Raw genomic sequence first — 16,672 nt, 5'->3', positions numbered from 1 at the left:
TGCAATCCAGCAAAGATGTGTCATATCTTAGACATTAATATCTTGCTCCATCTTGTGGTGAAAAACGTCAAGCAAAGCTAATAAAGGGTAGAGTAAATGGATCTATTTTGATCCATCTTGTATAGCATTATTTATTATGGAATTATAGGAATTATATAATTATATAGGAATAAAATTTAAAGGGGGATCAAGTTTATATATTACACATCCTCTTTACTTAATTATTTAAGTATGGTAAAAGTTATGTTTTACCAAATTTGCCTGGAATATTTTACTATTTACTATTAGTTTTTAATATATAGCAGGTTACTAAAGAAGGGATCATTAGTGTCACACCCCATAGAAATATTATTCACATTTTCACTCTTCATATTTGTCAGGCATAATTTCCCTTCCAGTATGACAGACATTTTTCACCCACCCACAATAGTGAACAACGCCTAGCAAGCTACATATTTCAGCAACAACACACCTTCTAATGTAATTTTTGCCTTTGAACAAGGCATTTTGACATGACCTGCTGTAGTACATGACCTGATTGAAAGATAAGAAGTCTAACACATGTCAAAAGTACTTTTGCTGAACTGCAGATTGAAAATGTAAAGTTAAACATTTCATGTTTGGTGATTTTATCGGTTGTGCATTTGATTTGTAAATGGGTAAATTAAACATTTCCTGGTTTTAGGATATTTGGTTTACGTTTTTTTTTTTTTACTTTTAAATATCAACAAAATTATTAACTGTGTGACCAAAAACAGCTAAATCACCTTTTTTGTTTTACATCAAATCATCCTAAATAATGTAAAGAACACTGGGTCTCATTCACTAAGCATGCATACGCACTACTTTGTTCGTAGAGATGTTTTAACTAACAAATTATGATTTAATAAATACTTTCACACTAAAATTTATTTATTTTAAATGTATGAAAAACCTAAGAACAACTTTGACGGCACTTTTGCAATAATCATGAACAAGGAAAAAGAACCATAATATAATATATTTGTGTTATATATTTTTTCATTGTTCATGATTACTGCAAACGTGTGGTCTAAGTTGTTCTTACATTTTTGCATACATTTAAGATAAATTTTAGTGTGAAAGTTTTTGTTAAATCATAATTTGTTAGTTAAAAAATCCATACGCACATTTTACAAACAAATTTGTGCATGCTTAGTGAATGAGACCCATTCTGTGAAAATATCCTTTATGCATTTCAAATTAAATGTAAAAAATGTAAATTAAAGTGAAATTAAAATCAAACGTTGACTTCTACATTTATGCATTTGGCAATTTACAATGCATTCATTCTATAGGCTACCTTTTTAATTAATTTGTCTGTTTTCTGGAAATCAAACCCATAACCCTTTGCACTATTTACATTATGCTCTACCAATTACAGGTTACCAGTTATTTAATTTTTAAATTTTATAATTATTTTGCCAACACACAGGCCTGCTGTATGTGTTTGCAAAATATCACCAGCCATAAACAGCAGTGACAATGCAGACTTTTGAACTTTTAAGCCATGCGACCACACCCATTGTTTTTATTGCTTATTTTTATCTTAAGTTGACATTTCGGTGGTACCTTTTACACAGTTTCCAAACACAGAAGATTGTCTGGTGATGTGACATTCATTACAACTTATCATTCCTGACTGGTGGGATAGACCTCGTAATGACACACCTCCTAGAAACTAAAGTACAGACACAAAACTCCATTGTAAATGCTTTCGTGACAGATTGCTGAGCTTACAGTTCAGGTTCAGTTGCTCTCATGTGTGTCATATGAAGCCACACCTCACAACCTTGCCTTCCCTACCCAGGTCAAATATGTAAAAAGGGAAGAGCAGTAAACTGTATGTTATTCTCATTCCACCTCTTAATCACATCTCACACAGCTCAAACCAAGGTATGACTCTTTCTACACATACATATTTGTCTGTTTTACTATTACAGTTCGATTATTTTCTTTGTTAACATGTAGATCTTTGTTTTCAAATTAATTTCTAAAGAAAAGTTTGCACTCTTAATTCTGCTAGGGTTATTTTTAACCCAATGCTAGGACTGTACACATGTTGGGTAATAAAGAAACCTATGCAACTCATGGTTAGTTTAAAAACAACCCAGCATAGTTTTTTTTATAACCCAACATGTGTTGTGTCCAATATTTACCCAGCATTGGGTTAAAAATAACCCAAAATAATTTAGAGTCTACACTCTAAAAACAAACGGTGGTTCTTTGCTCATAATCATAGAAGAACCATTTTTAGTGCCATATAGCAACTGTGAAGCACCTGTAAAGCACCTGTGTACAACCATATAGGGGCCATCTAGCACCACATATGGTTCTGCACTATATGGTTCTACACGGGTGCTTCACTGGTGCTTCATCGGTGCTATATGGCACTAAAAAATGGTTCTTCTATGATTACGAGCAAAGAACCACTTTTGGTATATAGCACCGTTTGTTTTTAGAGTGTAATGTCACCATAAATATCACCTGCTGTAGTTCATAGCTTATTCAAAGATTATTCAAATAGATTTCAAACACAGACTACATTTGATATTTATTATTTCACTGCATGTTTATAGCTGTAGTGAGCACATGTTTTAGTTACATGGCAGTTAAAGAAGTTTTGTAGATATTGAGAAATAGTTTTTGAACAATGTGACAATGATTTTATAATCAAATATCTGATTTCAAGGTATTTGAGTTGATTTTATAAATATGTAAACAGCAGATATTTTATTTAAGCTTTTATATTGACTTCGCTAAAAATTCAGTAAAATTCATATTCAGGATAAACTTTTAAACTTCATCTTCTGTGTGATGTATAGTAGCCTAGCCTATCTGCAAAGCAATTCTTTACAAACATAAGAATGTTGCCATGGATCACTTGCAGATGTTTTAACAGGGTGTGTCTGTATAGTCACCGAGACTAGTTTTGGGTGTATTCAGGAATGTGTTTTGGAAGATACTACACCAAACAATCTGCATTAACTATGAATTAAGCATTTCCAGTAGTTAGCATCTTGTCTAGTGGCACCATCTTGTGGATATGTCTTTACTTTATGGTACTTGTCTTGTAAAGGGGACGACTCTGCACTCTCAAAACTTTGAGGCATAGTCTTTTACAAAAAATCTTGTAAAATCATGATGTTAACAAAAACCTTTCACAAACCTTTATTTTTAAAAGTATATGCACTAACAAGTAATAATGTGTCCTTTAATTCTCTCCTACAGAGTAAACCATGGCTTATACTGCAAAGTCCTATAGTAAAGTCCAAACGGGTGAGGACAACCTATAAAAACTATAAAGCCTTCCATCTCTTCATTTCGTCTGTGTTATTTTGTTGTTAAATAGATAAACGACTATTGTGTGCTCCAATAAAAGAACAGGTGCACACTGTACAAATAAAAGCCAGTCATAAACCAAATACACGCCTACCACTTTGGCCTATACCTAAACACAAAATAATATGATGAAATTAGATACTGTTTTTATTCATTTTTGCTTTATCATTTTATCGGCACGTTCATAATCAAGTTATCTTTAATTGCACTCCAGCTACCAGTTCAAGAACAGTGGTGGAGGACAATAAGAAGAAGACTTCATTGTTAAAGGACAATAGCTGGATCAAGAAAAATGTGGATGAGGACGAGAAAGTCGAGTGAGTCATCATTTACCAAAATTAGATGTTAACTTGCTTTACTAAACTTTGTGCGGCAGTTTCCTGTGTAGGACTTAATGCTAGTCCCAGACTAAAATGCATGTTTGAGCTGCCATAATGCCAGCCTAACATATATCAGTGTCCTAGTTTTGTCTCAAGATGCACACCACCAGTATTGTTTGTTTGTTAAAATGTCCTGACATAACTAAGACCTAGTCCTGGATTAATCTAAACCCTTGTCTGTGAAACCACCCTATATGTCAGTTACAGCTATAAATACTTATACTGTCAGCTGATATACATTAAAAAAAAGCTAAATTCTTGTCATGCTTTTCATTATTGTCTACAGAGTGGATTCAAATTTTGGCAGAACTGCTTTGAGTCGTTACAAGTCCAAGGAAAACATTGAAAGGTACCTATTAATGTCTTATATGTCTTATATGTGTAGATCCCACATTTTGCCAGTTGTGTACAGTATATGCATTGTGTCTGATATATCTGAATGTGTACAGTGGTGTTTTAGGAAATGACGAGAGATTTTTCCTCTTCAAGTCCTACAGGTACAACTACCAAAGCTGAGAGCAAAACCACCACGGTTACTACTTCAGGTTCCACTGTCCAAGCCCTCTCTAAAAGGTCACTAATAAAGCAATTATAGTTTAAGCTGCATAAAATAGCTTGCACATCTTTGAAAAATGAACTGTGATTCAGTATGTAGTGATTTTAATTACGTTGTACAAAATAACTGTTTTGCTATATTTAGATTTGGAGGAAGCCAGGATGCGCTGAATGAAACAAGGTAAACAGACCCATTTTGAAAATTTCAATTTATGACAATTAATAGATTACCTAATAAAGCCATTGAAGATTGAAGACAACATTATAAGTCATTAATGTTTGCAGTTCAAACATAAAACCTGGGCAAAAATGTTTTTAAAACCATTTTGAGAGCTCAATTCTCTTTCCTACCCAACAGAACCACAACAACTAGATCAGTGAGAACGCAACCCAGGAGCAGGTAAAACCTTTTAAACTCTATTGAATTGTTTATTAAAGGTTTAGTTTTAACAAGCTATTAAAACAATGATTACGCCTCTTACAGCATTACATCAACAACGACAGTCAAAGATGGTGCAAAGATAACTGAGACCGTCACAACAACCAGGTAAAATGGAAATCATATCTCAACTATTTCTCACCATATTACAGAATAGTTTTCCTATAGCTCAAACTGGTAAAGTATTGCATTTTAGCGGCGCCAAAGTTGTGGGTTCAATTCACAGGGAACACATCACATAGCCTACTGATACTACTGACAATGTAAAATGTCAATGTCAGATATAACTTGTAGGGGTGGTTTCCCGGAAATTGTCTAATATCTATAAGGCCTAGTCCTGGATTAATCTAAACCTTGTCTGGGAAACCACCCCTTAAAGGGGACATATCATAAAAATCTGACTTTTTCCATGTTTAAGTGCTATAATTGGGTCCCCAGTGCTTCTGTCAACCTAGAAAATGTGAAAAAGATCAACCCAGTAACTTAGTTTTAGTAAACCATTCTCTGCAAGCATGGGAAAAATAGCTCAATGAAATGTGGCTCCCCTTGTGATTATTATTATAATACCGGCCCTTAATCTGCATTATTCAACCACAGCACTGCCGTTTGATCATGCAGAGAGAGAGAGAGCAAGAAAATAATTGACAGCACAATCGAGTTTCAATTTCAGCAAACCACCATTATGGTGATCAGTGTTTGCATTTTATCCGCTCATTTCCAATTAAATGGACACACTGAAAAACGGCAAATTTTTGCTAACACCTACAAAGTGGCAATTTTAACATGTTATAATAAATTATCTATAAACAATTGACAGCACAATCGAGTTCCAATTTCAGTAAACCACCATTATGGTGATCAGTGTTTGCATTTTATCCGCTCATTTGCAATTAAATGGACACACCAAAAAACTCCACATTTTTGCTCACACCTACAAAGTGACAATTTTAACATGTTATAATAAATTATCTATAAACAATTGACAGCACAATCGAGTTTTAATTTCAGCAAACCACCATTATGGTGATCAGTGTTTGCATTTTATCCGCTCATTTGCAATTAAATGGACACACCGAAAAACTGCACATTTTTGCTTACACCTACAAAGTGCAATTTTAACATGCTATTATAAATTATCTATAAACAATTGACAGCACAATCGAGTTCCAATTTCAGTAAACCACCATTATGGTGATCAGTGTTTGCATTTTATCCGCTCATTTGCAATTAAATGGACACACCAAAAAACTCCACATTTTTGCTCACACCTACAAAGTGACAATTTTAACATGTTATAATAAATTATCTATAAACAATTGACAGCACAATCGAGTTTTAATTTCAGCAAACCACCATTATGGTGATCAGTGTTTGCATTTTATCTGCTTATTTGCAATTAAATGGACACACCGAAAAACTGCACATTTTTGCTTACACCTACAAAGTGCAATTTTAACATGCTATTATAAATTATCTATAAACAATTGACAGCACAATCGAGTTCCAATTTCAGTAAACCACCATTATGGTGATCAGTGTTTGCATTTTATCCGCTCATTTGCAATTAAATGGACACACCGAAAAACGGCACATTTTTGCTCACACCTACAAAGTGACAATTTTATGTTATAATAAATTATCTATAAATAATTGACAGCACAATCGAGTTTCAATTTCAGCAAACCACCATTATGGTGATCAGTGTTTGCATTTTATCTGCTTATTTGCAATTAAATGGACACACCGAAAAACTGCACATTTTTGCTTACACCTACAAAGTGCAATTTTAACATGCTATTATAAATTATCTATAAACAATTGACAGCACAATCGAGTTCCAATTTCAGTAAACCACCATTATGGTGATCAGTGTTTGCATTTTATCCGCTCATTTGCAATTAAATGGACACACTGAAAAACGGCACATTTTTGCTCACACCTACAAAGTGGCAATTTTAACATGTTATAATAAATTTTCTATGGGGTATTTTAAGCTAAAACTTCACATATGTACTCTGGGAACACTATAGATTTATTTTACATCTTAAAAAAACTAATATATTAATATATAAAAAAAATATAAAAGACAAAATTAGTTAATAAAGGAACTTGTTGCCTTTTGTCCTCAGGAGAGCGTCATCTAACAAATTAGAAAGCGACTTGTCTAGCAGTAAGTCTGCAGTTACTACTGTAAAGTCATCAAAGGACATCATTGATGGGTGAGTGTTGTAGTTACTAGTGTAAACTATTCAAAATGATCTCATTATTTAATCATCCCTGTGCTTTCTTTGTTTGTTTAACTATGTGTGTTGTACGTTAAACCAACAATAGACCAACTTCAACTGTGAAAACCACAACAAGGTACAGTAGGCCTATCCCAAGTTTGGCTAACTGATTGCTAACAAACATAACAAATGTATACTTCCTTAACCTCTTAACTATATCCTCTGTAGCACCAAGACCTACACATCGGGAGATGTTTCACCAACTAAAACAACCTCGTATTCCTCCAGATCCACAAAGAGGTACTGTTACTGCACAATGACAATCTTACAGTCAGCATGCTTTTTATTGACTTAATGTTTTTTAACAGCACTGATGATCAGCTGTTTGACACGCTCATACCAACATCAGTCAAGGCAACCAACAGGTATGTGGAATTTGCAAAGTTATAAAATGTAAACAATTTCATTTATAGGATCAAAACTTTCACCAAGTACACTGTCAGACAAAACATACAAAGCTTTCACTGGGACGGTACCCTTTATACAAAATATTCACTTTTAAAATTCTAATATGCATAATGGTGTACTTTTTGAAAGAGTACCCTCCTCCAGTGACAGCTTTTGTATCTTTTCTCTGAAGCCTGGAATACACTGCAGAATTTTTTCACTCCTATAAGATAATTACCCTATCACACTGTGCGTCATAGATCGTTTAAACTTGGGTATGACAAGCATGTAGACCAGAGGTGTCAAACTCAGTTCCTGGAGGGCTGGTGTCCTACTGAGTTTAGCTCCAACCAGCCCCAACACACCTGTCTTGAAGTTTCTAGTAATCCTAAAGACCTTGATTAGCTGCATCAGGTGTGTTTAATTAGGGCTGGACCTAAACTCTGCAGAGACACCAGCCCTCCAGGAATTGAGTTTGGCCCTGTCCCAAATGGCACACTCCGGACTTGTGGACACTTTGATGACATCATGTAGTACAGACCTTAGGGACCCTTGACGCGAATCATATTTTTGGACAGACTTGAGCCTGCCGGAAATAGGAAGAGAAGTTTCCCATCAGTGTAATCTCCTCCCTTCCGTCGTCTGATTGCTCTGATTGCTCTTTCGCAAGGACTTCTGGGTTGGTAAAGTGCGCAAAGCCTGCTGCAGTGCGAGCTTCGCCAGAGACCGCATCAAGGGTGCAAAGGGGGCGCTGATGAGCACACTTCGGAATGTAAACATGACGGATGGGACACCCTACTGACTCGTAGACTAAGCGAGCACGCGCAATATAAGGCCACAAGACCGAAAATCCACATGAAGTGCACCATTTGGGACAGGGCCATAGACACCTCTGATGTAGACTGTACGATTATGACACGGAAGCTTCGTCGGCGGCGACGCACGTTAGCGCAACTTCACCAGCATGTACTAGTGGTAAACAAATACCAATACGCAGGTTGTAGCAGCAAACACACAGTGTGGTGACCATGCTGAATATCTGACACTGTCAGAAAACTATCGTATGCTATCTTTGGACGCAAGACCGGGAAAATGGCCGTCTTTGAACCTCTCTCACTGTATGACATAGGACCACCGATAAAGAGCCGCGATCACAGAAATTGCGGCGATTGTTTTACGATGGCAATCTTTTGTCTGGGACAGCCAATAATTGTGCAGTGTATTCCGAGCTGGATGCAGGACGTTTCACCAATTAAAAAAAAACATCTTACTCCGTCTTATATCCACAATGTGGTGTTTTTATCATGTGCTTAGTCTGAACATTACACAAGTTTTTGTTTTCTTACAACTTTGTGATAATAAATAATAAAAAAATGAAATGCTTGGAGACTGAAATGCTCACTGCATGTTATCCATCCCTAAAGTGACTACAAGTCAGAAGTCATTACTGTGAAGTCATCAAAGGATACCTTGGTTGGGTGAGTCCCATGAAATACTATGGTATTTGGGGGGGGGGGGGGTCGACCATCGGGTTCAAGCCTCCTTTGAAGACAGTTTTGTTTACCTGTCAGACTAAATGGGTAGATGAACTAATGAATCCATTCAAAATCCTCATAATTTAACTTTATTTTAACTTTATTGTTTATAAATGCTTAAAAATAAAGGTGCTAAAATGGTTCTTTACAGCGATGCCATATAGGAAGAACTATTTTTGGTTCCTCAAAGAAACATTTAGTTAAAGGTTCTCAAAAGAACCATTTCTTTATGTTCGTCAGGTTTTTTACAGATTCATTTTCATATAAACGGTTCTATATCATCGTGAAGCTTTTTATTTTTAAGGGTGTACTGTGAATCTATTAAATCAATACTATATATTTTTTGTGTCTAGACCAACCTCATCTGTCAAGACCACCACAAGGTAGTTATCACAGTCTTGTTTATGGTTTTTAACTCAAACACTTGTGCCTACTTTTTTAACATCTCAATTATACCAGGACCTACACATCAGGAGATGTTTCACCAACTAAAACAACCTCCTATTCCTCCAGATCCATAAAGAGGTACTGTAACTGCACAATGACACTCTTACAGTCAGCATGCTTGTTATTGACTTATTCATTGACATTCAATGTTTTTTAACAGCACTGATGATCAGTTTGACACGCTCATACCAACATCAGTCAAGGCATCCAACAGGTATGTGGAATTTGCAAAGGTATAAAATGTAAACAATTTCATTTATTGGATGAAAACTTTCACCTACTACACCGTCAGACAAAACGTACAAAAGCTGTCACCATAGGCCAGTACCCTTAAAAGTCCTAATTTGTCCCCCTAAGGTACGAACATGCACTTTTGAGGTACAGATATATGCACCGTGCAGGTACAAATGTGTACTTTTTGAAAGGGTACCCTGCCTCAGTGACAGCTTTTGTATCTTTTCTGTAAGAGTGCAGGATGTTTCACCAATTTAACTCTGTCTTATATTCACAATGAGGTGTTTTATCATGTGCTATTCCAGCCCAGTCTCATGAAATACGTATAAATAACATGCAGTGTAAAAGTCGTGCAATAAATACGGCAAATACTGCAAATTTTCCTTTTCGTTTTATGTTTCATGTTTTGGTTTCTCAATTTTTCTTCTGTTTTTTTTTTACCATTGTTGCTCAGGTTTGGGGTTAGAACAACTTTTTGTTACATAAAATGACACCCAAACCCCAATTCTAACCCCAACTTCAAGCGACCATGGTTAAAAAAAGACAAATACATGGAGAAACCTATGAAATAACATCCAAAGCAAATCTTAAATCTAACCCCAAACCCAAGGGACAATGGTTTAAAAAACAAAAAATTTGAGAAACCAAAACTGCCCTACAAAGCCAAAGCGCAGTAACTACGCATTTGTTCAAAATTGAGTAAAGGGTTGAAATGGGCTTTGTAAGATCTGTTGTGTCTTGTGACAAAGGCTCCTGGTTCAATTTTGTTTCATTTCATAGAAACATGTGTGCCAAAATTGCAGTTATGACTGGTTGGTGTAAAAAACTTTAAGGGTATTTTTCTCAGTTTCAGTGTTTGCATAGTTACTGCACTTGCCTTTGTAGGGTACAATATATAAAATGACATGAAAAAATGTGCCGTATTAAGTGAACGGGAAGGACTGGCGTATCATATGCACGCAAATTGAAATTTGGCGTATGCATTGCACGACTTTTCACACTGCATGCTATTTATACGCACTAGTTTTTGATATCCTACAACTTTAAATGTCTAAACCTGATGATAGTAAATAATAATAAATAATCCAATGTGAACAAAGATGAAACATTTGGAGACTGAATCGCTCACTGCATGTTTTTCATCCCTAAAGTGACTACAAGTCTGAAGTCACTACTGTGAAGTCATCAAAGGATACCTTGGTTGGGTGAGTCCTATCAAATTCTATGGTATTTAAGTGCTAATTCATTCTTCATGAACTCATTCAAGTCCTCATAGCTTAGTAATTGTGTTTGTTTGTTTATAGACTCTAAAAAAATAAAGGTGCTTAAATGAATCTTCACAGCAATGCCATATAAGAACCATTTTTGGTTAATCAAAGAACCATTTAGTTTCTTTGAAGAACCATTTCTTTATAATCTAAAGAATCTTTACTCACCACAAAGAAACTTTTTTAAAACTGAATGTTAAAGGTTCTTTACAGATCCATTTAGACAAAAATGGTTCTTCTATGGCATCATGAAACACCTTTATTTTTGGTGTGTGAGGGTAGTGTCTGTCTACTACCAATAAACCAATACAATTTTTTTGTGTTTAGACCAACCTCATCTGTCAAGACCACCACAAGGTAATTATCACAGTCTTGTTTACTGTTTTCCCTAAAACACTTGTGTCTACTTTTTTAACATCTCAACAATATCATCTAACACCAGGACCTACACATCAGGAGATGTTTCACCAACTAAAACAACCTCCTACTCCTCCAGATCCATAAAGAGGTAGTGTAAATGCACAATACCAATCTTACAGTCAGCCTGCTTGTTATTGACTTATTTATGGACTTAATGTTTTTTAACAGCACTGATGATCAGCTGTTTGACACGCTCATACCAACATCAGTCAAGGCATCCAACAGGTATGTGGAATTTGCAAAGGTACAATATGTAAACAATTTCATTTATTCGACAAAAAACTTTCACCAACTACACTGTCAGACAAAACGTACAAAAGCTGTCACCATGGGACGGTACCTTGAAAGTCCTTATATATCCCCTTAAGGTATGAATATTTTGAGAAAATATGTACTTTTTGAAAAGGTACCGCCCCAGTGCCAGATCTTTATCTTTTTTCTATCATGTCAACATGAATGCTCACTGCATGTTATTTATCCCTAAAGTGACTACAAGTCTGAAGTCATTAATGTGAAATCATCAAAGGATACCTTGGTTGGGTGAGTCCCATCTAATACTATGGTGTTTTGGGAGGGGTGAGCTCAGAGCTCAATTCAAGCCCTCTTTGAAGACAGCATGCCAGTTCTTTTTAATGAGCATGGAAACTCAGGAACCCAACTTTTCTGGTTTGTTAATACACTCTTAAAAATAAAGGTGCTTAAATGGTTCTTCTCAGCGATGATATAGAAGGACCATTTCTTTCTTACCCTTTAATAATCTAAAAAACCTTTGTAAAACCGAAAGGTCTTGCAGATGTTAAAGGTACTTTACAGGTCCATTTAACCAAAATCACTTCTTCTATGGCATCATGAAGCACCTTTTTTTTCAAGAGTGTACTGTGGATCGATTAACAATAAATCAATACTATATATTTTTTGTCTAGACCATCCTCATCTGTCAAGACCACCACAAGGTAGTTAATAAAGTCTTTTTTACTGTTTTACCTCATACAAGTGTGCCTACTCTTTTAACCTGTTAACTATATCATCTAGCACCAAGACATACACGTCGGGAGATGTTTCACCAACTAAATCAACATCTTACTCTGTCCAAACCACAAAAAGGTGGGATTTTATCACAGTTTCTGCCTTAACATACCAATAGATTCTATAATATTTAAAGTTTACAATGTACTGTTAAAATTTGGTGAAAAAAGCAGAAGTTTTTAGAAGTATAATGAAAGGTGACATAAAATTACATTTAGAGACAGTAAGGCCACTTTTTTTGTCTCTAAAGTGACTACAAGCCTGAAGTCACTACTGTGAACTCATTGATAGACCTCAGTGATGGGTGAGTGTTATAAAACATAATCCAAGTTTTGTTGCTTTTTTACTTTGTGCATTTATTAACATTAATTAAATAATATTTTATTGTCTAGACCAACCTCATCTGTCAAAACCACCACAAGGTACAATAACCACAGTTTCGCTTGCACAATTTTGCTGATAAAAAGTGACTACTCTTCTAACCTGTTGTTAATTGAATTTCTAGCGTCAGGTCTTACTCAACTGAGGATCTTTCACCAGTTAAAACAACATCATACTCTCTCAAATCCGCAAAGAGGTGTGAACTCTTATTGCACAATGACATCTCAATGTCAGCAATCCTTCACTCATAGACAGATTATTGACTTAAACGCTTTGTTACAGTACTGAGGATCTGCTGTTTGACACGCTCATACCAACATCAATGAAGACAACCTACACAGGCTCTACCACCAGGTATGTGGAATGTGCATATCTGTAAGGTGTGTGGCGAGTTTGACATTTACAGTACTTCGGCATTCACTTTTAAGTAGTTTAACCAGTCCTGTGGCCGACAGAGAAAGCACAAAAGCAGAAGTGCAATCTCATTCAAGCTCTCAGGAGCTCAGAACTTTCTACTATAGCTTCATTCTCAAGTCTAGCGGTGTTGATTTAACAATGAGCTATTATCGTTCTTACAGTCGCGAGGATCAAGACTTCACGGTGTCCAAATCTATTAGGACAGTGTATTCGTCATCAAGTGACCGGTAGGATTCATTTTCTCATCTTTGCATTTTTGTTTGACACATTAAATGAGATTTAACACAATTATTTGGAAATACATAGACATGACTGGGACAGCACTAGGAGTATTACGAGTCCCTCTTACACATCAAGGACATCATACACAGATATCAGGTACCCTAAAAATTCTGAAAATGCTGTTATTTATGTAAAAGTTATTTGTTCAGGCTTAGTCACTTGCGTATTTTGCAGGCCTAGCGATTATCTCTCCGATACCGTAACATCAAAATCCTCCACAACAGTTTACACATCACCTGAGAGGTATGAGTTTGTGATATTAACTGTGTCAAAAGTGAGTTTAATGTAAAGTGTAGTTCATAGGTGAAATGTAAAAATTACACTTTGTTGTAGGAGAGTAACTGAGAAGGACCTTTGCACGTACTGCCGTAAAAACATGTACACCGATGAAAAGATTATCCTGGAAGAAATGAATATAAACTGCCACTCAAGTTGTTTCAAAGTTAGTTCTTTTTCTTCGTGTTTTTTTTAAATGAAAACCATATATGTGAATTGATGTTTATATATAATTTAAACATTATATTCGATGTGTTTATCTAGTGTGAAGTGTGCAACACTTCTCTTGGTCACCTGAAGGCAGGAGACAATCTGTGGGTTTACCGCAGTGCTGTTCATTGTGAGAGCTGCTTTAATGTTACTAAGGGTAAGACAGATGCTTTTCAACAAAATTTTCAACAAAACACAACCAATATTCTCACTTAACTAACAAATATGTTTGGTTTTAGGCAAGTGGCACCGCTGAAAACTACATTTACCAGTCAGGGACAGAAGTGACAAGACACATACACTAAATTAAAACACAACAAATTGGACATTAAATATACATATATAGATATACAAATTAACTTTTGGTGGTGGTTCCTGGCAAATAATAAATAATAATGAAGGGTTTGCGTTGATATCCATCATTCCCTGGGGATGTGACATGTATCTTTTTAAAATATATAATTAAAAAAATAAGAAGGATTTTTCTCATTAGGTAATGTGTGATGATGTATTCAATTGTATTGTTTAGATCTTGTTAGTTGTCATTCCAGAGTATAGTTGGGTTATACCTGTTCTGCAGTATACTTTTTGAACTCTGTAATGTAAAAGCAAAAACTAATATGCTTTTGTTGTGTTTAAAGGGATGCAGCCTTAGAAATATCTTGTTAATTTCAGGTACTGAAACATTTAAGAAAATATTTATCTTGGGTATATCAGGATGGAAATAAACTGCTAAAATGTGCAATTGCTTTATGAAGGACTGCTAGGTATCAACAGAATTTATAGTTGATTTTGTAGCTTTTATTATGTTGATATTTTTATTTTGTAACAGGATGTAATGTTTAATTAACCAAAACCACAAAGCATCAGAGAACTCTACAAATCCACTGCTTGATGTTTGTGTTGTTGTTTACCAAAGTCTGCTCATACCAAATATTTACATTTATGTTATATATAGTTATATTATTGTGATAAATATCCACCAGTCCACTCTGTCTTGTCTATTGTCTGTGAAGAAATTTGCAAGAAAGCTTTTCATTGTACTTTGTACACAGCACTTATGACAAATAAATAACTGTCACTTGAATAAAAAATTATACGGTTTATTATTTTTTTTCAAAATGGGCCATGTTTGTGTACTTGCCTACAAGAAACACAATTGCAAATTTATCAAGTATAGTAGGCAAAATGCATTTCTAACCCAGTTACCTACAGACACCTAAAACTATTGTCGCTGCTCAACTTCGGTCTCACAATTAGCCATTCTTAGTTATTAATCTTTATAAATAAATAAAACATAATACTACTAAAGTAATATTACTTTTCAGTTGAGTTGTAAAAGAACTGTCAACAACACCCTTTTCTGTAAAATAATTAAAAAGTTTTCTTTGTAAATACTCTTTTTAAATCTTGTTGAAATACTACAAACATTGCTTTAAATATTAATAAAGGATACATGACTTTTGATTGGAATTTGGAGTGAAATATGCCCATGAGTTCAATATTTTCAGTTTGCCCCACAAAATAATATTTAAAATATATGTTTGCTAAAAGTCAATTTGGTTAACCTTTGGAAACAGGCCTACTCTAGGAAATGGCTTTGGGGCCAGGGACCTCTTTCAGAGGAAAGATTTCAAAGGAACCCCTCATAATAATTATTAAAAGTGATCAAGCATTATGTTCATTGGAACTTTTTGCATTTTAAAATATAGTAAAACAAAAAAATCTCATTTTCATTTGAATCCTCATAACATACCTTCAAAGTGAGGGTCATTTTATTTAAACGGCATGTCCCATACGGCAAAAAAATATATAAATAAATAATAATAATAATACATTTCTTTGTCCAAAAATATGTTTTAAATATATGCTAAATTAATTTAGTAGAAAATTCATTTAGAAGCTTAAATACATTTATTTTTAAATTTGAAAATATATTTAGTTTAACCTATATTTAGTTTAAACTATATCAACATATATTTCAAAATGTATTTCAGGGGCAACAAAAATACATTTCTACTTTTAAAACCCATATGGCAAAAAAACAGTTTTTTTGGCCAAAATATAAAAGTTTATAAGGTATATTTTTACAGTTGAAAATGTATTTAATTAAAAAAAAATTTAAACCTGTTTTGTTTACAGGTTTTACTCTTTTTCTTCCAATGCAACGTGAATATAAATGCTTTAAAATATATTTCTTTTTAAAATAAATTATAAATAAATATATTTCAAAATATATTGGTCAAAAATATATTTAAGAAAAAAACATTTTTATAAAAAATGTTAAAAGTATATTTCAGCAAATAATTTTTTTGCCATTTTTTGTATATTTTGAAATATATTTAAAGGGGACATTTCGCTTTAGGGGACTTTTTAAGATGTTAAATAAATCATTGGTGTCCCCAGAGTACATATGTGAAGTTTTAGTTCAAAATATCATAATAGATAATTTATTTTAACATTGACACTTTGTGAGCGTAAGCAAAAATGTGCAGTTTTGGGGTGTGTCCTTATAAATGCAAATGAGCTGATTTCTGCACTAAAAGGCAGTGTCGTGGTTGGATAGTGCAGATTTAGGGGTGGTTTTATCCCCTTCTGACATAACAAGGGGAGCTAAATTTCAATGAGCTATATATCAATGAGCACTTGCTTGCAGAGAATGTTTTACTGGGTTGATCTTTTTCACATTTTCTAGGTTGACATAAGCACTGGGGACCCAATTATAACCCTTAAACATGGAAAAAAACAGATTTTCATTATATGTCCCCTT

The 16,672-nt window shown here is 34.5% G+C and overlaps 1 protein-coding gene across 3 annotated transcripts; it reads left to right on the top strand.

Moving 5' to 3' along the window:
• Positions 1-1,809: 1,809 nt before the first annotated feature.
• scel (sciellin) lies at positions 1,810-14,996 on the top strand. 3 transcript variants are annotated; one of them, XM_065293046.1, is made up of 33 exons: positions 1,810-1,914; positions 3,250-3,297; positions 3,575-3,677; positions 4,027-4,089; positions 4,230-4,313; positions 4,441-4,476; positions 4,654-4,695; positions 4,780-4,842; positions 6,864-6,953; positions 7,066-7,095; positions 7,188-7,259; positions 7,328-7,384; positions 8,831-8,884; positions 9,295-9,324; positions 9,401-9,466; positions 9,549-9,602; positions 10,774-10,827; positions 11,218-11,247; positions 11,333-11,398; positions 11,479-11,535; positions 11,797-11,850; positions 12,234-12,263; positions 12,343-12,414; positions 12,587-12,640; positions 12,729-12,758; positions 12,842-12,913; positions 13,000-13,071; positions 13,296-13,361; positions 13,441-13,512; positions 13,591-13,659; positions 13,750-13,858; positions 13,957-14,059; positions 14,142-14,996. In XM_065293046.1, exons 2-33 carry the CDS (start codon positions 3,258-3,260, stop codon positions 14,156-14,158), a joined length of 1,911 nt encoding a protein of 636 aa, XP_065149118.1. In that variant the 5' UTR covers positions 1,810-1,914; positions 3,250-3,257; the 3' UTR covers positions 14,159-14,996. The 3 variants fall into 3 exon arrangements, with proteins under 3 accessions (XP_065149118.1, XP_065149119.1, XP_065149120.1); XM_065293047.1 differs by lacking the exons at positions 9,549-9,602; positions 10,774-10,827; positions 11,218-11,247; positions 11,333-11,398; XM_065293048.1 differs by lacking the exons at positions 11,218-11,247; positions 11,333-11,398; positions 11,479-11,535; positions 11,797-11,850.
• Positions 14,997-16,672: the final 1,676 nt, after the last annotated feature.

This window comes from Paramisgurnus dabryanus, chromosome 15, assembly GCF_030506205.2.
Source record: "Paramisgurnus dabryanus chromosome 15, PD_genome_1.1, whole genome shotgun sequence".
Classification (NCBI taxonomy): domain Eukaryota; kingdom Metazoa; phylum Chordata; class Actinopteri; order Cypriniformes; family Cobitidae; genus Paramisgurnus; species Paramisgurnus dabryanus.
This window is presented reverse-complemented; position numbering and strand designations above follow the sequence as displayed.

Coding starts and splice junctions, on each gene's coding strand:
- scel (XM_065293046.1), top strand. CDS start 3,258: ATGGCTTATACTGCAAAGTCCTATAGTAAAGTCCAAACGG. Junction 3,298..3,574: donor CTATAGTAAAGTCCAAACGG/GTGAGGACAACC, acceptor ATTGCACTCCAG/CTACCAGTTCAAGAACAGTG. Junction 13,072..13,295: donor TACACAGGCTCTACCACCAG/GTATGTGGAATG, acceptor TCGTTCTTACAG/TCGCGAGGATCAAGACTTCA.